General features: G+C 30.4%; 1 protein-coding gene across 1 annotated transcript in view; it reads left to right on the forward strand.

Moving 5' to 3' along the window:
- The window catches only part of LOC125064652 (protein eiger), a 39,184-nt gene that overhangs the window by 9,293 nt on the left and 5,149 nt on the right, over positions 1 to 24,742 (forward strand). Inside the window, exons 2-4 of the mRNA XM_047671815.1 lie at positions 17,735 to 17,947; positions 21,326 to 21,461; positions 21,719 to 21,851. Coding sequence (XP_047527771.1) covers positions 17,735 to 17,947; positions 21,326 to 21,461; positions 21,719 to 21,851 — 482 coding nt within the window. The remainder of the gene's footprint in view (positions 1 to 17,734; positions 17,948 to 21,325; positions 21,462 to 21,718; positions 21,852 to 24,742) is intronic.

The raw sequence follows: 24,742 nt of genomic DNA on the forward strand, positions 1-24,742 counted from the left end.
TTAGTAGGTACTTATTAATAACAAAATTAATACCAAATGGTTTTTGTTAAGCTATTCTATTTTCTTATGTTTACGGGGTATAATTGTCTTTTTTTGATACGTTCTTATTTTTCTTGTAGGTACCTCTGAAATGTTCGAGTGAATTGCCCATTCAGTGTCCGGATATTTTTTACGCGTTTTCTGTTTATACTTAATTTGCCCTAGTAGGGGTGGTATAATGTGCGCAAACGGCTGTACTCTACAATAGAGCTCTCTTGTGTCTTGATTTGACTTGGACCTAAATTGATAAGATGTACTCCATCTAAGTTTTTAACTCTAGAGAGGCCAACGTAAGCCTGCTCTTTACTTAATATAGAGGAGCCTATGTCGAAAAGAGCACCGTCAAGGTTAAGGCCTTGTGATTTGTGTATAGTAGTAGAATATGCTAAGCAAATAGAGAATTGTTTCCTTTGAACATATATGTTCATTACTTAATATCTGTAACTTGGTTTGGCTTCTAGTTCGCAAATTAAATTATGTTTAAATTGAATTGTTATTTTACGTGCGCTATTGCTGTTGTCGACGTCCTCAATGTACTTTCTCTATTTTACCATTGGACCCATTCACCAGTCCTTTGCTGACATCAGCATGCTCACTCGATACTGTTCTTCCAAGCAATAAGGATCCCCGTTTGTAGCGCTAGAGTACAAACTTAAATCATTCCTGTTACGATATACATACTCTACTACAGTCTCACGAAACCTATTTTATTGTTGTATACTAGTATACTCAAACAAAAAATATGCAGTCAAATAGACTAGGCAGCTTCCATCGGAAGGCATTGAAATAATTCTTATGAGCGCGGTTGCCACTCGCTCAGACACGTCCGCGTTAAGGTTTAATCGCAACGCTTCTATCCCGCTGCTTCGGCGTCACGTCGCGCGCCGTGTACCGAAATGCCTATTTTTTTTTTTAAGTATATATATAGATTTTGCACCATTGATGTGCGCTAAATGCTAGTTAATAACGTAATAAATATACCAAAGTCGGCTATACTAATAAGTAATAAAACGAAAATATTTGGATTTAAAAAACTTAAGGGTGGTATTCAACTTGTTATATATTCACGTGAAGACCTTAAAATCCACATTAAGACCGGCTGTCATAAGTTTTGATTGCTGGTTCTTACATCATTTTTTTTATTTACAGTTTTTACAGGAACTAAGTATATAAGTTTTCCTATAGACCCAATAAAATGAAAAATTATAATAAAATGATAAAAAATTACCAGTTTCAGATTTTTTCCTTTATATTGGCCTAATTATCTACCTGCATGCCAAATTTCAACTTTCTAGGTCACCTGGAAGTTGGTTATAGTTTTGATCTATAGGTCAGTCAGTGATAAAAATGACGATTTTTAGACGTTAATATCTAAATAACCATTTGAGATGCGTTTATGAAATTTGGAACACATATGTATCTCATGAGTCTCAATATATGAGCCAAATTTGACACATTTATGTCAAATAGTTTTTGAGTTATGAGGAGGTCAAAAGTGGCTCCAAATGGTTCGTGTAATATTACACACGGTGCTGCACGCCAGTTCTGATACTAGAACTTGGCTGACACGCTACCGCGTGTCTAGATAGAGCAAACATTTATATAATATATATATATTTATAGGACATCCATCTTCGTAATTACATTTTGGCGTGTTTTATATAATATTTTTATTCTCAGAATCAGTGCCGTTAAAAAAACCATATAGAAATTTATTTTTATTATTCTTTTCATATTATCAAATATATAACAGGTATGTGAAAATACCATATTCGATTTTACCTACGCTACTGTTGATTATATCGTTGTGCCCAAAAAAGCTCGCACATGCCTTTGTATCTAAAAATAATCTTTCGACGTAATAAATTGCTTCTTGGCAGTGTCGGCACCTGAAATAGTGTATTCTATATTTTAAAATGCCTAAAGCGGATGTTTTTAATAATATTACTCAATGAATTATCATATAACTAGCGTGACAGATGTTTTGTGACGCCATGAGACGACAACACAAATTATGTCATTGCAAGAAATACTTGTAACACCGAATTAAAGAGTTCATGACCTATGATTACGATCACAGGAGGTATTGTTGGTCCAGTACAGGCCGACAATCGAGTTAGCAGAGAGGATTACCCACATAAATCTAATTAAAGTGACCACTGGCCGCCCGCATGACAAATATTAAACTAACGCCCACATTATGCCTACGAAACCATTGTTAGCTTTGGATCAATGAATCACGCTGTAACGAACATATTTAAATTGACGTAAATGTATATATTTGTTATCAAATACGGTCCAAGCAGCGCGTAATTATTCTTAAAATCGTTAGCTTTACTTGCTGTGATAGTTCAACAATTACAAATTTAATACTTTAATTTTTAACAAAAAACAACGTATTTAATTGTATTGATATTGAAATAGTATTAATAAATGAAAATTTATACTAACATTATAAATGTGAAAGTAACTCTGTCTATCTGTCTGTCTGTTGCTCTTTTACTGCCAAACCAATGAACCGAATTTGACAAAATTCGATATGAAGCAAACTTGAACTCCAATAAAGGACATAGGCGACATTTTTTGCCAAACACATGACAACCGATCCCTAAAACGCGAGCGAAGCCGCGGGCGACAACTAGTCTTTAATAAAACATCAAAAGTTCAATTGTATACGTTTATATAAATAGTTTCTGATGAATGTGACAATGGATCATGATGCTTATAAATCAGAAACTTTTCGTATGTTAAGTACATAAAAATATAAATAAAAATTCAAGCTGCAAATGAATAAGTTATATCATTACGAAAGTTCTTACTACGATATAATGTTATTGTGACCCAGTCTTTTTAAGTAACTTAATTACTACACTTATATTGTTAAAACGTAATTTTACTTGTTGATTGAGATTGTAAAAACATATTTATCAATATATCACAATCATAAATTGACAAATGATCGGATCTTTTGACACTCGTACCCGTACGCTCACGCAGGAATATTAGTCATTTCTTGAAAATATGATCGTTATTAACTACATATTATAATTGTTCTCAGAGCAATATTAACTTAATTCTAAATAATTTGCTAACTGTATTTATTTTAATTACCTATAGATATCTGATTTCGAAGATATTTCAGAAGGAGTAAACAGATATTTTATATTATTATTTAAATATTATAAATGAAAATCTTTATCGTCGGCAGATCCTTGTTAAATACGACATAGTTGCACGTAAGCGTCCGTTGATAAGATCTCTTGACGCCCGAAGGCCAGCACAGACAGACTATCCGCCATCTTTGTTTTATTACCATCAAAATGCTGGATTCACACAGGAAGTGTTAAGCTTTTGCGAAGCATTAATTTTTGAAGATAAATATTTATTACGTTTTACTGATTTTGTTTATAGTTAATTCAAAATGAATTTACATTGTTTCGTTTCTATATATATGTACCTTCTTATATATAATTTTACGTAAAATATACGTATATTACGTATATTTCATGAAGTAATCTAAACAATTATTTAATAGTAAGAATACTATAACAGATTACACTAATTATTTTATTGTTTACTGAATCTATAGCAATTTCATTCACATAAGGATGAAGTAATTTTATCACTGAAAAACAGAAAGCGGTAACAATTAAAAATAATTATTTATTAAAAAGAGTTCCAACTCCATATGCTAGAAGAAAATTGTAAGAGTATGTATATATCATATATAAAGTGATTTAAGTTGTACAAGTTCTTAGTGCTTTGGAGTAATGAATGGTGCCCGAGTTTCCCTAGTTATATCGATCTCGCCCTCCCACGTTAGACACCCATCTACACTCCTCCCACATTTCCTTTTGAAATCAGTAATAGCCATATTGAGTATATTTTAATGTCATATTAAAAGTACTTTTTTTTAAACTGCTAACGGCTGTTACAAATTATTAAGACGTCATAATATATAAGAAGTAATTTACTGTCAAACTAATATCCCGAACATACTAACTTATTTGGTTAAATAAATATACTCTGAAATACAAACAAATTGTTAATGTTTTTAAATATCCCTTTACTAGAATTGAATCGCCACTATTATTTAAAAATAAACTTCCTCAGGGAAGAAATAAGACCCGGCAACAGGTAGAACTATTTATACATATAGTCACGTCCGTTCAGAATCATTAGTATGCTATTTGCGCGTTAGCAGACATTAATATTAATATTTCATACACATCATAAATTAATCGTCTATTTACTGGTCATATCAAATATTATTATAAGTAACCTATTCATAATTCGATATAAGAAATATTGAATATTGTTGAAGCATTGTTGCATTAAATATCTTAGGGGCTTTCTGTTATAGTACAATTTAAAATGGCTCCAATAGGCTCCAGTTAATTACCATTACTTCAGATTTAACTTTTCAAGTGCATAAGTATCCTTTATATTGTATGAATACAGGTCCTTTTTTTTATATTGCCGAGGCAGATTTGTATCTCGATAAATACGGCCTTTATGTACCAATAATGCTCTTAAGAATATTTAACATGAACATAATTTGTGTTACAGAGCAAACATATTATATACTAATTTCTTTCAGCCAAGAGGGTGGCTGGAAGAAATATGTATATAATAAGTTTGTGTAGTGAAATAAAAAAGAATAAATAAATATCTATTAAATGTAATAAAACTAATATCCACGGGTCGAAGAAGATTTTGATCGTTAGAATGAAGACACAATGAAGATTAAACATACTTTGCCCGTTTTTAACATATCAAATAGAAACACAAAAATACTTCTTTATTGATATAATTTACTGGCAAACGGAACACAAAACACGGTGACACTAATGGGATAATTCTTAAACGGACGATCCTGCACAAAACTCTACTAGTATCTATAGTAACTACGCCGATTGTATATCAATTTGTTTGTTCTAAATATAGAGATTTGAGTTCATAGAATTAATTAGTAAATGAATGTACTATTCTCATTAAATAATCAGACCCGTTAGATCAATTGCTTCTAGAAAACATGTGTTTCTATCTTGAATCGTCTTTAAGAATCTATGACGGAATTTATCGAATCAATTATATATTCTTGTAGTTAATTATTTGAAAATCCATCGATCAAAAGATTTCAAAGTATTATTTGTTTTTGTATAGCGTTGAATCAGAAGAAAATATGTAGAAGTGTATTAACCCTTTACGGAAACATTTGATGGTGTTATGATGATTAGCCGAGATGGCCCAGTGGTTAGAACGCGTGCATCTTAACCGATGATTTCGGGTTCAAACCCAGGCAGGCACCACTGAAATTTCATGTGCTTAATTTGTTTTTATAATTCATCTCGTGCTCGGCAGTGAAGGAAAACATCGTGAGGAAACCTGCATGTGTCTAATTTCAACGAAATTCTGCCACATGTGTATTCCGCCAACCCGCATTGGAGCAGCGTGGTGGAATATGCTCCAAACCTTCTCCTCAAAGGGAGAGGAGGCCTTTATCCCAGCAGTGGGACATTTACGAGCTGCTAATGCTAATGCTAATGCTAATGATGATTAGAATTTTGCATGTCCAATTTCAATAGATTTCAATCGTATTATTTATCACAAAGTGGAATATTTGTGTTAGTGAATAGAACAGCGACGTCGACTATTTACTCTTACTTCTTTTCAATTAGGTATTTACTTCGAATAAATTTTAATTTATTTCTATATACTTCCTTTCTATAAATATAAAATTTCTAAACATAATATACAGCTGTATAAATCATATATTTAAGCGATACCATCGTTTATAAAACATGGAGTTGTATCGAATAAATCTGAAAGAATAGCAAAACATCGACTTCAGTGATAATAAGTACTTTAAAGCTCCCGTCTTACCTGTGTAACTGATCAAGATAGCTACGAGTAATAAACAGACGCTTAGCGGTACAGATGTGTGAGCCTTTATAAATAAAGATATTATAACCCTCGTTGAGTGCCTTAATGCCCAATGATTTATGATTGACATGGTCGTTACAGTAAAAGAAATGGCGTATGAAATTTGGTTCTGTAAAAGTATTTCTTCAACATGCTTAAAATTATTTGGTCTTATGATTCTTTTTTTAAAATAAGTAAGCGTGTTTATTCCATCACGTTACATTATTACGAGTTCGTGGATATACATAATAAATTTCAAAAAGTATTATACACAGCCAATCATGAAATGATTTCTAAATATAAAAGTACTTGACAGATTAATTAGATATTTCTATATGAACCCGTGACCCACAGTTAAGATACATACACGAGCTCTCATTGACCTATCTTTATTCTAAATATTGATAAAATAACAAAAGAATATGTCGTCTTATTTTAAAAATACATTAGTTTTTTTTTCATAAACACTGCTGAAGAGCATGGTTGGCATTTGAAGGATCATGTTTAAGCTTAAAAGCCTTATCGTCTTGACGTTTGCTCCTGAATAAACACGCAATATAATACACGTGATGGTATTGTTTGAGTGGTATATTGTGTTACAGTGCCAGTTAGGTCGGGTCGCCTACGTTACGTCTAGTCGGGTTACGTTATCTATGTAAATGTTTTTCGTTATTTATTATAAAGATCTCTATCTTGTTCCTTTAGGCTATCTGTGCTTTCAAATAATATTACAGCGTATTATTATTGGCAATACCCAATTGTTTAATCACTTTAAGCTTTTATTTTATTTAATTAATAAAATACATGCCGTATTTTATTTTATTGCATATATTACATTCGTCGTTTTATTTTAAACGCGGTGGTCGTTTTTACTTATTCAATTCAATTCAATTCTTAGTTTAATGGCTTTTAGTTGTGCTACAGATTATAAATTATTATTATTGCTGCACTTTAAATTTAATACATTTTTAAGAACAAGATTTATAATAAAAATAAATAAATTGTCTTTGATGATCTAGGTATAAATTAATTTGTCAATAAAAGTTTTTATGCTTAGTTAGGTAAAAAAATAAGTACCGGATTTCCCTTATAAAATATAACTTGTATTTCAACATTGTTATTTTTATTGCAACAAAATTGTTTTTGGCATTCATTTTATATAAGTAGTCATTAAATTATTAATTTAGTAATGTGATACGACTATATCTGGGTTTCGCCCTCAAAGGCAAAACCACTAATACTTGCAATAACATACAACGTTTCTTCTAGTTTCCCGTGTCTCAATTTTGGTAAGAATAAAATTAATTTAACATAATTTTAAAACATGCAATAATAAACTTTATTTGAGAACATAAGAACTTTTCAATCGTCAATTAGAAAGATTAAATGTAAAGTAAGTATCAACGGAATGTTTATTCTACCGAGATAATCTCAGTCAGTAACTACTTTTTTCCATTAATCAAATTATATATGTCTCCTATTTATACAATTAAATCTTTATAACCTGCATTAATATCAATGAAATATCAATGTTCATCAATCTTCACTCCTTTTTTATCATCTACATGACTTCGAGTTTCTTACGATATCGTTTAAATTTACCTTTTGATATCACAAGCAACAAGCATACTACTGCTTTTATAAACTACAGTAACATCCTCTACACTGTACTGCGTAGACTATTATTAATCTATCAATTAATCTTTAAGTGATGGTAGCCATAAATTACTGAATGATTGGATATTATTAATGAGTTTTTTTTATCGAATGTCCCTACTTACGGTTTTATTTTTAGTTAGAGGTAATTATACGTAATTAAATATTAAAACTAAGTAAGATGTTTTATAATATACTCCGTAACGTTAACGTAAAGTGAATTAACAGCCTGTAAATATCACGCTGCTGGAAAATGCCTTCCTCCCTCTTTTAGAAGTTTTGAAGCCACGTTTATGAAATCTAGGTGGTTTTGTTATTAATGTAAGAGGTAGGTATTAATGTGATAGTGAGTTGTTCTCGCTAATAGACATTGACGGTACCAATGGGCTAATCAACTAACCAGCAACCTTGGCAACTAAGATATCATATCCCTTGTGCCTGTAGTTACACATGGTCACTCATCCTTCAAAATGAAACACAATAATACTCAGTATTGTTTAACGGTAGAATATCTGATGAGTGGCTAGTACCTACCCATGCGGGCTTGCAAAAAGACTTACCACCAGGTAAATACAGGTTTCCTCGCAATGATTTCCTGTACGTGGTGCTACGGGGTTTTTGCCTTGGTTAAAATTCACATGTTCTAATCACTGGACTATCTCAGCTATATAATATATTTCATATATTACTTTATACCCTTTAAAATGTTAAGAAAAATAGTTTCAAATCATAAAACGTACATAAAATTATAACAACGACGTCTATTTCAATAATCTAAAAACAAGTTAGTGTTCGAGTTGCCTTATAGAGGTGTTTACGTTTTCTGCTTCATTACCAAAAATAGATTCCTTGCAAATTGCATAGCGGTCGACACGGATGCCAAACACGAATTTTCGAAGGGAAATATTTCGCAGGCGGTTCTATTTCAGTCGAATATGTGGGTTAATACGATTTTGCGTCCTCACGTCGCTTGCGTCATAACACACCGCAAAGAGCATCATGCACGGGCACATTTAATAACCAGTTAAAGCTCTACTGAGTATGTATTTAATTATAATATCATTTACGTAAACACTTTGTTCGTGTGATGTTATGGATATAGAGTACTCATCTCTTAATTAAATACTTACAGCCGTTAAGATGTGATCGGGTTACACTATCGCAAATTCAGAGACGTTTGCTTTTGGTTTTCGTCTATTAAAGATATATCTATATATATACTATACATATATCGTTGTTCTAGATTACTTTACCTTAAAGTGTTATAAAATACTACATTAAAAAACGTCATTTTAAACAAACTCAATAAAATAAGTTAATAATTATGCCTCCAGTTTCTACAACGCCGATTAAAGTAAAATTAACCATTGTGACTAATATGCGTATATGAGTTGGGATGTTTGACTACATTTTTGAAACCAAATAGGTAATAACTAATTATATGTACACGCTTAAGCAGTATGTGTAAAGTATTGAAAAATATATTCAAAATATTATATAAAAACCTTTTACAAGCCCGTCGACTGGTAAATATTTGCCCCAAAATTCATTCGACAGCTGCTGATCTTCCATTTAGAAATTGCCGTTGCAAAAATGTGTATATTATATAGCTTTTATCAATTTGTTAAAAATACGTTCAAATTACAAAATAACTTAAAAATATTTTTTTTTATTATTTGGTATTATTAGACTTACTGTCACTATACGTGTTTTTGCTATGAATTTAACATGTTATTTTTGGCGTAAATGATGACTCATATTGAAAGTACATTGTATAATTTTATATATAGTAAGGTAACCTTAAAATGATGGAAGTCAATATTATTAGGTCAGATAATCATATTAGAGTATTTGAAGTCTAAAATTATACGTAATGGTTCCTTCGTACTACACAACTTTATTTAAGAATGACAGTTTGATAAATATGAGTCAGTAAGTAAGATATCATAAGGGAAAATAGCACTACTCGTCTGTTCGTTATAAGCTAAAAACTACCCAACAATTTTTTTAAGGGTTTTCACTAATGGACGGAGAGGTTTACGAATATAACTATTAATATTCTGTGTTAATTAACTGAAATATTAAGATGATAGTTGAATTTGTCGGAAAATTATGATATAAGCATTTTATGTAGATCCTTATTCTACTCGTGCGAAGCCGGGTCTGGTCGCTAGTTGAGTATTATATTGTACGATTTTCAACGGAGTATTCATAATTATTTGTCATGGTTGTATCAACAGGGATCATCTCGTTAAGATCATCGGTGTCTTTCTATTCGTTCTGTATTATTGGACTCCCTCGCAATTTCGATAATGTCTTGAGAAGTTCTGGCTGAGCACAGCATTCACGCTTTGCAATTGGCACTAAAGTTAAAAGCTTCAATTATCAAGTTTCGAGGACCGTAAGAGGTCGAAGATATCCATTTGGCTTCTACTTAGCTGGGTACCTCCTGTGGCTGGCAATGATGGCAGTATCGTTAGATATTCTGTACACGAGCGTACAGAAGCATTTGCTCATCGGTTTCAGTAACCTCCTTTGTTATAGATTTCATACTTTTGCGGTTTAATGAGCGCATTAAGGACGTCATAGTTTCAGGAAACGCATCAGAGGCAACTCTGTAGCTTGAATTGATAAATACTTGCTCGCGCATTGACTCATATTTGATATCAATAATAATGGGTATTATTATACCGGTGGACATACAACTTGACACGATATAAAACCAATTGTGGCAATAATTTATTTACGACAGTTTAGTCAAATTTATTGAATTATTTTCGCTATTATTTGTTTTTTTTATGCTTTTTATTCACTTTATACGTAATGATTATTATTCGTCCATGGGCGGTTGTAGTCACTTTCGATCAGGTGAGACTTCTGCTCGTTTGCCATCTATAACTTAAAAAAAATACTATAGCAGAGTTATTAAGCTATATAGACCCTAAAACAAAGCTTTCTGGTGTATTGTCAAATATGATAGAACTAATTAATGAGAGTGAGAATAAGACAGACAATTGTAATACTTTTTAATTATTAAATATATTCAAAATTGTATAATTTCTTTTTTATTGGCGTAATGATTGTCTAATTTGAATGAAATAATGATCGGATCAGAATTATAGCATGTCTTCATTATGGGAAATGTATGACCATTTTTTGTTAATTTTTATTCAATTGATTAAATAAACATCGTTCTATTTATTCATCTTTCATTATTTATCATTCATCAAATTTTATTTCTAAGTTAGGTTAGCTTATAAATGTGTTCACGATTTTTTTTTACTTCTGCGTGTAAAAGAGTATTTAATTATATCTGTACCTATCATATCAATAGTCATTAAACACGATATATTTCAAAGAATACAATGGTTTAATAAATCTGTTTAATTTTGATCGAAGTGAAAACCTTCGGCGACATCAAAGCGTATAATCACTAGCCTGAAAACTCCCTGTTCATATTTAAATTATGTGTATTACTATTTGTGTTTATTTATAATAGGAACAGACTGCCTTTAAATATGGAATGTAAACAACAAATATATTCTGAAAAAAAAAATAATGTTTTATTTGTTTAGATAAAATTACTTTAAAAAAATCACATATTTGTATTTCCACTTTCAAGCTGACGAAGGTGAATTTGAATTTCAAGTCATGAACCCTGTCTTAATGCTTCTTCTTAAAAGTTAATTATTATTCATAGAGCAGAGTCTGAGAGCTAAAAGTCGATAAAAGATGCATATTTGCGACTCAACAGCGCGACGTGTTCCGAGAGCAGACGTTCTTACATAACTTTGATACTTTCGTAATGGCAATTTGAGGTTAGGTATTGTATAAAAGCTTAAACTTTGACTTGGCACTCATGCCAATTTTATTCCTTCACAACTAATATAAAAATTAAGTTTCTAAAATGAAATCTAGCCAAAGTTATCGTCTATCAAAGTTAAATGCGTACTGGAAATTAAGCAAAGTATTTACGCTAAATTATTGTTAACGTAATAAAAAAGCAAATTATAAAACATGATAAACTTTGACACCCCAAATTATCACGAAATAATCACGACATTATCAACTCAAAGAATAAGACCCCTCGACGTAATTGATAAAGTATAGGTATATAAATAACCTTTGAACGATTTGTTACTTAGATTAGATAGAATTTTAAATTGTGTGAGTTCATTCGTATGTTTATGAGTGTGACTCATTTAAATAAATATTTTTACTATCAAGAATTTTTCAAGAGCTACTTTCGTGAGTTACGCCTACGCATAAGACAAACAGATTTTTGTAATCCAATTAGAACCAAGCAATTTTTTAGGCTACGAGCCCAGTATGGTATATATGTATGTACATATAGCAAGGTGTAATAAGTTTTCCAACTATCTTTATTTAGTTTTTACCTATTGATATTTTATTAATGTTTTATTTTTGACTAGTTTTATTTGATTTAAAATAATAAAATTTGAATTTTATTCTATTTAAACAATCCAGTTTTTTGTATAATTAAGTATATTAGAAATACTTTACCTACGTAAGTATTTTAACATATATTCAAATTGAAAAGATGAAAATTTTTGCAAATCGAAATTAAAAATAACTGACAAATAATGACTACCTGGAGTGGTGGCAAGAATGCTAGGAGCATTTCCTCGTTGAATCGCAATTCCGATTCTTTGGGCGTGAAATTAACCAACACTTCTGTCACGTTTAAAAGGCAAAAATATGGTATTATATTTTAGAAGCAATATTTCTACAAGGTTCAATTTTTTCGACAGCAAATATAGTTTAGAATACTAGATAATAATTAGTTTAATACAGAAATAATAGTTGATATCATATTATGAAGGTGAATGAAACGGTTTACTGGCAAATTGCCACTTTTCGTTGCGAATGTTTTTAATAAAATCCGTATCGATTTGGCTCTGGCCCAGTTAGACACACCGCGGTTGTAAAAAAATAACCTAGCGAGGTAAATAGTTCATTAATAACATTTTATCCGTTTGTTATCTAACTATTATGATTACGTTTTAAAGTTTTATCATTTTTTATTGTAAATGAAAGTCTTAGCTGTTTTACTAACTTTATAATAATTTAACATTATATTTTATTAAAGTATTAGTATTATTTAATTAATAGTATTTCAATCTACTACCAATCAAAAATGTAGGTCATGATTTATTATATTTACGTTGGCACAGTTTACACCAAAAAATATAAATAATTAGAAACTTTTTTTAGAACAATTCCTTTTTTAAATATAAAAGTGGATTATGGAATGTTTTTGGGAAATTGTAATTTGAACAAAACATCCTTGCATTTTTTTTTAACTTTCGGCCGGATAAGCTACTTTGCCAACGGCCACATTTAAATTACTATTATTTTATAAACCTAAAAGGATTTACTGTGTATAAATCTACAAATATGCTTAATTAGAAATGAGTAAAATATATAGCACTATAGAGACTCATATACGTGTCTTCTAATGAAGTGCCACGCGCATCCATTTCAAATATTTCGCCCGTAGGCGATCGTGGAATTTGTGAGCTGCGAAGTATTCTATTGAACATATCTGTATAATGCCTATAGGACTGTATAGGATACCTAGGTATAGTACTTCAGTGAGCATGCGTCACAGATGTGGGCGAGAGAGTCCAAGGTCACATTCGGGGATGAAATTGTTACATTCGTATCTATTTCCGAAAAGCTTTGTTAAATTATATAAGAGTTTTTAAATTAAATGTAGAATATTATTTTTATGTTGGATATTTATTAGTAGCAGTCAAATCAGTAAAGATGATAATTATTATATTATCTAAAGACAAACTACAAATATATGCAAAATATATATTGCGCCCTATTTTTTAGATTTCGTAATCACAATTGTGGATATCTCAAAGCGTTGTTAAGTTAATCATTGAGCAATCAACGGGAGATGCGAGAACAATTTCCCAATTTACTTGCCATTTAAAAGAACTGCATTTACAATTGGATAGATGCGTTGCCGTCCGCCATTTTGCGCTTGCAGGTCAGGCGGGCGACGAGGAAATGAAACTTGATCCATTTATCCGTTCCATTACCGTTAGTCTTTATTATTCCTAAAAGTCATTTTATTTTTGCGAATTAGAACGCGACACCAAAGTTTTAGAGATTTAAAAATACATATGAGAAATCATAAGCGGGTCACGCTTTGTGAAATGTGTATACGTATTAAAGAATTGTTTTGATATAAGTTCAATGATCTTTAAAACAAAGGACTAACGTCCGTTCTTATTAGCTGCTGACGTGATGCCAGTCGGGAAAATTCACGCTCTGGTTGCATTGAGATGTAGCAACGGGAGCCATAGTATTTCTATTGAAGAGTGTATGTATTTTATTAGAATAATATTTATTAGAATGTATTTAACATTCATTCTATTAAAAACAATAACTCTAGCCACGTTTATAGCAGATGGCGCTATTTTATTACCACATGCTACATTGCAATATTTAATAATGGTGATCTGCAAATGAAACATCAAAATAGAATACTTATTAATTTTTAATAAATAATATTTCGGGTTCAATTCTTGATAAGAAATGTGAGCGTGTTAAAACGTTCAAAAATGCATTCCATTACTGACACGTAAATTCTTAATGCAAAGATAGATGATCATGGACTTAAAAATTGAAACGGATGAACTACACGATAAATATACCAGGCTTAGTCGAGAGACACGTCTAATAATTTAATGGTGTAAATAAACATTATTGATGAAAAAAAAATCCACGTTTTGTTTTTTACCTTCCGTAAATATTTTAAGTAACAGTGTCAATATTTAATGACATGGTATGGATACTATGCAATATTAGAATTTATGATATAGATGATATTAGTATAGTTTAATTATATTATCAATAAAATATAGCAAGGACAAGATTATTGCGCCAAAGCTATAATAGGATCCGCAGCGGCACGCGGCCCGTCAAACCCAATTTGAGCGCTCCAATTGATTGCGGGCATTAATTTAAACGCCACTAATTCTCTTACCCCGAACCGTGACTAAATTACAAACACATATTTTTAAATTAGTAAAATTTATGTTTTCATTTATATTTTATAATTGTTTTGACATTTATCGTTTACATTTACGTTTGGGTATTCAACTCAAAGTCAGACCTACGTCATTTTAGTAAAGGTACACAAAATTACGAAAACTCTTACGGTATGTTTACAACTAACCAAACTACAGCCAGACCCTACATACATTATAGATACTTACATTACAGTAGTAACTTTACATTTTGTTGTATTAATTAGGTGTTTATTTGACCTTTTGTAAGCGTTTAGTTTAACAATATTATACTCGCTAGTCTAATTAAAAATAAATAAATATATTGTTGATAAATATATCGTTGATTTTTTAATATCTATCAAGAACCTGAAGTTAGGAAGACAATACCTCGGGTGCTTTGTGAGGAGTCATCCTTTTGTCCTGCGCCTTATTTATAATATGAAAATATGTATAAATAATATGAAAAAATATATTTTTCTTGTAATATGTAAACGGACAGGCTAATGGGCCACCTGATAGTAAGTGGTCACCACGGCCCACAGACATTGGCGCCTTGAGAAATTTTAATTATTCCTTGCATCTCCAATGCGCTACCAACACTGGGAACGTTATTATATCCCTTGATGCCTGTCGATACAATGGCTCACTAACCATTCAAACCGGAACACAATAATACAAAAGATTGCTGTTTGGCAGTAAAATACGTGATGAGTGGGTGGTACTTACCCAGACGGGCTTATACAAAGCCCTACCACCAATTTCATCCATAATAGTTTGTATCGAACATTCGATCTCGTAAAAGATAGATATGTAGTTTTACCTATTATATATTTGTTGTAATTACTAGTAATATAATTGAAGTAATTACATTTAACAAGCACACCAGTGTCTGCTTATGATTGTAATGTGTTCGATGGACCAGCCAGTCAATATCATAATGAGTTCGATCATATGGATATTTCGTCGAAGTTTATTACTTTCATTTGAAAATCAATCCAATTGCTTAAAGCTAACGTACTGTTTTAATTATTATTACCTAATAAGCCGGAAAAACGTCTTAATACTGAATAAAATTTTATTGTATTTTAAGTGTATTAATAAAATTATCTTAAAATGTAGCATTAGCATTAGCAGCCCGTAAATGTCCCACTGCTGGGATAAAGGCCTCTTCTCCCTTTGAGGAGAAGGTTTTGGAGCATATTCCACCACGCTGCTCCAATGCGGGTTGGCGGAATACACATGTGGCAGAATTTCGTTGAAATTAGACACATGCAGGTTTCCTCACGATGTTTTCCTTCACCGCCGAGCACGAGATGAATTATAAACACAAATTAAGCACATGAAATTTCAGTGGTGCCTGCCTGGGTTTGAACCCGAAATCATCGGTTAAGATGCACGCGTTCTAACCACTGGGCCATCTCGGCTCAATATCTTAAAATGTATGATAGTTAAATTATTTGAGATGTATCATATGTAAAAATAGATCAATCTATAATTCTTAATTCCCATCGTATTTAATGTTTAAATATTATTGTTTGATATCGTTTATAATGACGCCGAATTAATCCGGATAAATATATGATATTAAAATAATAATATTGTAAACATTTACGGATATATTCGTATAAATTCATATTCTCGGTTTCTTAAAAATTTTTTTTTATAAGTTTGGAAGTTTTCATTACCAAGTTTGATATTTTCCTTATTATTATAAAAATATATAAATAATATGTTAATAAGAAATCTATTCTGTTTACTTATTCAATTAAATAAATCAAAATAACATTCAAAACGATTCGTAGAAATAGTCACAATAAACATGTATATAAAACGTTTTATTTTAGGCGATTAAATGAGATTGTTTTATAAGTAATCAATCGTTAAATAATACAGCTGTTTGTTATAAATGTTACATTCAATCATAAAACCAATAAAACACGCTACGAACACATTAAATCCCGTCCTTGCTTGTAATAGCGATCAAATGAAACGATTATTTTATTTTTGAAACCAAGCGTTTAATGCTTCGGATTTCGTTTAATAACTATAAACAAAATACTTCAAACTTTTATGTTCATCAAATCGAAATCGAATTTTTAGTAAGAAGCCGGCTGCTAGGTCACTTCGAAAAGCGTGAATCAGGATTTAGGAAATCAAAGACAATTAAAAAATATATATATAATGTACCATATCGTAGTAGATAATAATTTAATTTTAATTGTTGGAGCATGGTTGAGTAACAAGTTAAAAAATTATGTTTAGAACATATACTTTTTCACAGATGTGACGTTTAGTTTTATCATCAACATACATACAACTGTTCGTTATCACGACTAGAGTGTTTTGCTATTGATATTCAGCACGAATATAAAAATATATGTATATGGAATTTAATAATGTTTATAATATTATGAAAAGTATAGAAGACTCAAAATAAGTATGTTAAAACCAAAAAAATAGTGATATGTTAAATTGTACAAATTACAAATCAAATACAAAAACGCTTATAATAACTATTATATATATATATATATATATATCTTTGAAATTAATAAAAATATATGAAAATAATAATTGAAATGATGATATAACATAGTCTGTGTTTATTTTCACAATAAAATGATGTTCACCGAGAACTGGAGAATACAATACAATAAGATTTTTTGAAAATATATATATATTTTTTTTTATTGATAAAAGACGCTGTATACATTCATGTAGCGTTCCCAGTAATCCATCAAAGGAAAGTGACGCCAAGGTGAAAGTAACGTTACTATGGGTAACATGCTAAAGGGTTAAAAATAAGTTCGTTAATGAGCGACATGAGATTGATTGCGTCTCGCAATATTTCACTCGAGAGGGTTTATTATGCCTTTTATATAAGCTATTTATTATATAACACGCCTGAATTTCTGTAATCGATTACCGGGTATTTAGTTTGGAAACAAACTTCCTACATCTGTATCCGTATCGTAAATGTGCACCATTCCCATCTGACTTTATAAATTTTATCATTTAATATAAATTAGATTTTTTTTTTAAATTTTGTTTCATTTTATCCACAGATTTATGCTGACGATGACCAAGACAGCAATCTCGTTGAGAGCTCTAAAGACGCAAACAAGGATAAACAGAGCTTTGAGTCTCTCGAAAAATTACACGGCTTAACAGTTTTAGAAGATGATACCCAGCTTGCTGATGATGAGGATATATACGATGACGATGAAGACGCGGAGAGTGGTGACTGGTATCCAGATTATGATCGGCGGAGGGAAAAAGTGAGTGAATTTAAAACAAATCACATATTGGCTCTTTTAGGTAATTTGGTTTGGTAATGGCAGACAAGAGTTTGACCTGCTTCGTCAATTATCCCAAATTCTTTTGAGTTCTATTGGGTTGTCCTTCCATCAAACTATGACAACGAGGACGCAGCGAGTACTTGTACACTATATAAATACATATATCCTAAACGGACGCAGTTGGTCATGGAGGCATTTAAATGTCCAAAAAAAAGTAATCAAATAAATTGGCAGACATTAATTTTTTTTAATTATATATTTATTGTACATCAAATGAAAACTTGAACAATTTTGAATTTGGAAATATCTATAATTTTCCTTGTTAAGAAGATAAATTGGAAGACGTAATAATGAACAAAATATTATTTTGTTAATTATTTTACGCTTACCGTAAAACGTTTTCAACAATATACAATTTATCCCAATGTAAATTTGTATTTAAAACTGGATTAAAATAATCGAAATGTAGGTTGTGTATACTCAGCTCGTGAAACATTTTCTCTCAACTGGATTCTAAAGAAATAATTTAATTCTGATCCGGCAACAACAAAGTTGTATTGACCCAAATCATTAAGATACACGTTCTGAAAACTGACAGCAAACCGCTTCGCAGTATTTTTTCTTATTTAATGAGGATATTCGCCTTTCAACAGTTTGTTAATTTTTTCCAAAAAAAACTGGTAATCTGATACATTACGGAATGAAATATTGAAGGATGGTAAAGTTCGAGTTGAAATTAATTTATATCTTTCTATATTTTCTGGTTGCAATTTCCTTCTGAATTAACAATTTGTGTACATTTTATATGTGATATAGTCATGATATAATCATGAGTACATATTGACTTGTCAATTAACTGTCAGGTAAAATTAATTTTGATACAAATATCGCTCTGCCTCAAACGTTCATGAACATCATTCAGACTTCGTTCGAAATAACAGAAACCTATACTAGAGACGTCAATCAGGAGATATTTGTATCAACTTTAATTATTATCTAAAAGCCGAATAGATTACTATTTTCGTAAGAGGTAAATGATAGAAGCAGGCTCAAGAAGTTTGCAGTTTGAGTATCGTTAAACGTGAAAGATAACCCTATAAGTATAGATGTCAAATAGGTTTAGTCTGAAAGTCGGAATTGAGTCGATTACCGAGGGCGCGCGGCGCGATTGTGTTATTGATTTTCGCTTAACTAGATAAGAACTACAATTACCAGCAATAGCACGCCTAAACGTTTTATTAAACTACGAGTTTAAGTGAATACTATTCGTAAGCAAAAAATAAATTATACATTTTACAAGTTAAATTAAATATAAAGCGAACGACAAAAAACAAATTTGTAATTGAGTAGCAACTATGTATATTATTATGTGTCATAAAATATATTTTTGATTATAATATCTTCGTTACATACGCGTTTTATTCTGTACATACATTATAAATGCAAAAGTAATTGAGGGGTTTGATTACAGTAAGGATACATTAGACAATGATACATTGTAATGCAATTCAATAAGTTATAAATATTGATAAAGAAAGTCTAAGAAAATGTATAATAATGTAGATTTTTCAACGACATGTCATATTAATTTTGTAAACATATCATACAAATTTTACAAAAAATATTGTTATATTTATGCTGATATTAATATTAATTTAGATGCTTAAAAATATGAAAGGGCACAATTAGAGCAAAGAGCAATAATTTTAATATATAAAGAACTCATTGCATCGCTCTTCCTTTAAAAAATAAAACAAAAAACTATCTGGCGCTTAACGTAATATCATAACTGAAGAGTAATTTTTAGTTAATCACAAAACTATTTTTACCGCAACCAAATGAAGAGTGCCTATTATGGTTTCATTAAGATAACGCCATCGGCAGGTATTATGTCTAATAAGATAAAGGGGGGTAGGTTTTATTATATTTATAACAGTTACAACAAACAATCTACAAATCAGATAAATATAAACCGTAACGGCTAAGCAATAAAATATAAAGATTAATTTTACGCTACACTTAACAATAGAAATAATATATATGTACATATATGTATACAGAATCAACAACAACATTTGATATAATGGTATAAAATTATAAATCTATGGTGTAAAATAATCTTTTACGAATATTCTTCATCAAAAATAAGTATGGGCTACTGACGGATCTTAAATTAATTAAAACACTCTCATTGTATAATAATATTACTGGAAGCTTGATTTGAATGCTTTAATACTAACGATAGCGGCTGAAGCGAACGCTAATCTTCTTGTTTGTATTGTTTCGTATGAAATTTAATAAAGATCGCTAGGAACACGTTTCAGACGATAAATATGTCAATTTAATGTAAATAAACATTATGAGCGCTACAAAAGATAAATATTTTTAACATTGAGAATGTAATAAATATTTGTCCCTTATGTATCCTTAGTAAAATATGTTTTATGTAAAATTTTGAGGATTACATTAGAATACACAATTAGGAATAACAAAAATTAATTAAAAAAGTACTTTTTTAAACAGGCAATAAAAAAACATTGGCAAGTGTAATGTTTATACTGTATTTAATAAACTAAGCCGTGTGGTTTAAAAATCATGAGTGCGAAAAATGTTCACAGATGATAATAAGGAATCACTAGAAATAAGTAAAATGCTCTCCTAAAAGGGGACAATAATTAATTTAAGCTACTAATTAAAATTATAATTGACCGTATTAAATACTTAAACAGACAAATAACGGTACTGAGTGGAAGAATTTAATATGAAATTTTATTGGTTAGGTTCGCTTCGAACATTATTGTGTTCACAAGAATTGATATGCTGCTCATTCTGTATAACATTATTGAGAAAAATTTGGATTTTGATGTCGTCTTCAACATATTTTGTAGCCATTCATATGATACACGTAGAATTTTGGTAATCTATATGCAGTATTTATGACACCGTCAATTTGAGTTTATATTCACTCGTTCCAAATATATGTCCAGCATATATGTATTTCAAAGTTTACGTTAATATATCATATGATTTGACACGTTAGACTCGTCCTTTGATAGAAAATCTTTAAAAGTGAAAATCATAGTTGCTAGCGTTCTAGGTGAAACTATCACAAGAAAAAAATATTAGAAGTATAAAATTTACTTTTGCTAAAGCTTATATTCATTTAATAACGGCACCTAAAATTATTGTTACTTCATTATAAGTGTTAACAAATAGTTAGAATATGTAATTATTTAAACTAACGCCCGTACCTAGTTTTTACCCAAGGTTTTTACTGAAAGACTTATTATAAAACAATGATACTTCTGAAACAATTGTAGATAGTTTAATATTGTTTATTGATTTGTGAAATTACAGATTGGCACAACCAATATGGTACGTCTAAAGCCCGAGGACTTTACGGATTCAGTTGCGATGGTCAAACAAGGTCAAGCATCCAACATTAAAGAAATTAAACGTTTACTGAATGAGAACCCGGAGATACCTGAGAGTGGTAAGATATATTGCTATTTTATAGAATAATAATGGTCATTTTTTAATAGTTAGATGAATGATCGATCAAGATTTAAAATCTGATTAGAAGATAAACAGTTTTATTAGATAATCTAATTTTTATTTTACACTTTCATTAACTAATTAGGTACATAGTTTTGATAAATGCATTGAACAAATTATTTATGATAAAAATTATTCATTTATAAAAATTCTTATTTCATCAAAACATATTTAACTTTTTAAATAATTTTTCAGCTTTGCCGTCGCTATTTCCGACCACAGAAGCAAACCACAGCACTCGTGACAAACGCAGTGTCTTCCCTGACAGCAGTTCTGAGAAAATTGCTGGCTTCTCGGCACCAAAGGCTATTTCCAAAACGGAAGAAAGGTAAAGTATTATTTAATATTCTTGTCTTTTAGAATGTGTTTATAAGTTAGATAAAATAATAACTATGATACCATTTATTTCCTATATTACATTACTAATTACTCATAAGTATTGGTCAATTATCTTAAATATTAATTGGCTGCCGTCAATTTTATTTATATCAAACCAATAATATTAAAATGCGCACTCTTAATGCTCTAAATTATTTGTTTCATGTTTATTTTTCTTTTTATAATTACTGATACTTAAGAATAGAGTATGCTAAATTTCTTATTAGATGACTAGCAGCTGATGTTCAGAGTTTTGATGATATCGATATTGCTATGCTGAAATTTAACCACAATCTTAATTTAATGAAAGCTACGTTTGAACGGTTCGTTTTAATGTCATAAACCATTCATAGTTCTTGTTTTCTCTGTATTCATTTTTGTTCACGCCGTTAGACAAGCTTCTTATAGACATCAGAAAGGTTTCCACTAAGCTTATCTTGAAACCTTGTTTTTGAGAACATTTTTATGAAAATGTTTCATAAAACTTTATTTTTGGGATTCCTTATTTTCTTACTACCTACCTACTATATTCATAGTACGATATTCGACGGTATTTTTATAATGACATTTAATATTTTTTCTCATGAATTTTATTTCTTATTGAACATCCTATTATAGTATCACTATTACTTTGTGTATGTGTGTGTTTTTATTATTAATGTCCTCAGGAATTTCTATTTTACCTTAATTTACTAGAAAAGAATGATTCTAGGCTTTAAGTCTCCCCTTCGTTCCAACTACATAATTTTGTTTTTCATTTACTACTATTAGTTTTAGACATAAAGGTTATAAAACGTGGACATATTTAACATGTTTTATATAATACAAATATGAGAATTTTTTTATTTAGACAAAATTCTAGTACCTTTATTTTTAACGAACAGCTATCGTATAATGCTCGTTAAAACTATACGGCCAATATTTCAAGACGCCTCATAAACCTTAAAAGGAATTTTATTAGGTCAGTTTCAACAAAAAGTAAGTCACAAACATTCCTTTTTATTTGTGATCACATATAGTTGAAATACTTATAACACAAACTTTTATACACAACAGAGTTGTTAAGATTCATTATACAGAATTGTTATTTAGATACACAGTATATCATCACACCATTGCTATTGGTCCAGTAGATGCCTCGTTGGAACTAGTTTACGCTCAAAGACAAAAGCCAAAGAAACATTATATATTTATTTGTTGAAAAGTTTGCGAGATCTGTGTGTTAGTATAACTATAACATATTGGACATAACATTTTAAGTCCCCTGATAGTTGTTATTTTAATGAGGTCTCTCTAACGCTGACAATATTTATAGCCACAGACAATGTACCGTCAGGTGATAAAGCCGTAACACTATTTGCTTTCATGTTATTAATAAAACATAGTCTGTCCCGGTAATGGCTGGTAACGTTGAAAATGTCTATTACATTAATACTCTATGGAATAGCTCTAGTAAAATATTGCGTATATAAATACAAAACATTTTATAAAAATGATCTCGTAGTAAAAACTTGTTTAAGGTTTGCGATTACGCTGTGGTAGAGGAATGCAACCGCATTGGCTATCGAGTTTCACTATGAGAACACGTATGACATGTTTTTAGGGTTCCCTATAACAAGACAACCTCATTCATTAATTTGTGTTATACGTTGGATTAACCAACAATATTATCACGTATTAAATTTTTATTTCACGCCGTGGGCAATGATTTCTAGGCAACCTATACTTATAAGGCATAGCGTAAAAATATAATTAACTCATAATAACAGTATAATAATATATAGCCTACTCCAATTGAAGTAGGAATTAGTAGGAACGTATTTAATGAGATTTGATAATAACTCGGCTACGTTGTGTACTACTAAGCGTTTATGATTAATATATCTTTGTTTGTAATACAACACTATTACACTTAAATACTTATATCCACTTTAATTTTACTTCCAAAATTTCGACAACAGTTTCGTCAACGTTCAAAATGCCATTTTTCGCAAATCAATAGTAAATATCATAGATTAATCAAGCTCTCGGCCAATGATATCGCGCCAATTTGCTGTCAAATGTTGTTCATTTTCTTTTCTCCTTTTATGATTGGAATAAAGTATATGTTTATTGAATTCAGTTTATCAAAGTATGTTAATGATGTTGTAGAATTGATTTCGTGCATATATTACGCTAATTAGTAAGCTACCCGGTTACATAAATCAAGGCGATATTCATGAATAGCTTGAAATGTAAAGAAACAGATACCAAGAACGTTTCCTTTTAAAATAGCTCGTAAGTTAAGAGCAAGTTTTTTTTACGTTCCAATTAGCGCGGTTTGTTGCTAAATTATAAGGCGGAAACGCTTGGAGCTTAAAAACGTTTGCTTGTTCATTGTGAGCTCGGATAAGTTAAGAGTTTTAATAATGTACTCTACAGCGGACTACGTTTATCTTTTATAAGTTACATTTTACTTTAATTAGTAATGTTTTTTTTAATGATTCTTTTTTTGAAAAGTAAGATATTAAATTTAAAAATATATAAGTATATCTTCAAGACAATTGCTTTCAATACTATATCACACCGTTTAATATATTTGGTATAATTATTATTATTGGTATGTACATACTCTCGTCGGAATTACCTTCCAGTTGTTGTTAGCAGTTGCGGAGAATATTTTTTGTAATAGCTAATTTGGTACCCGGAAACATTTTTAAAGTACCTAGTAGTATAGGTAAGCGGACAGGTAAATGGGCCACTAGATGGTGAGTGGTCACCACCTGACCATAGATATGTAAATTTTAACTATTCTTTACATTGCCAAAGCGCCATCAACATTGAGAGTTAAGATGTTAGCCT

The sequence above is a fragment of the Vanessa atalanta genome, chromosome 1, assembly GCF_905147765.1.
Source record: "Vanessa atalanta chromosome 1, ilVanAtal1.2, whole genome shotgun sequence".
Lineage (NCBI taxonomy): Eukaryota > Metazoa > Arthropoda > Insecta > Lepidoptera > Nymphalidae > Vanessa > Vanessa atalanta.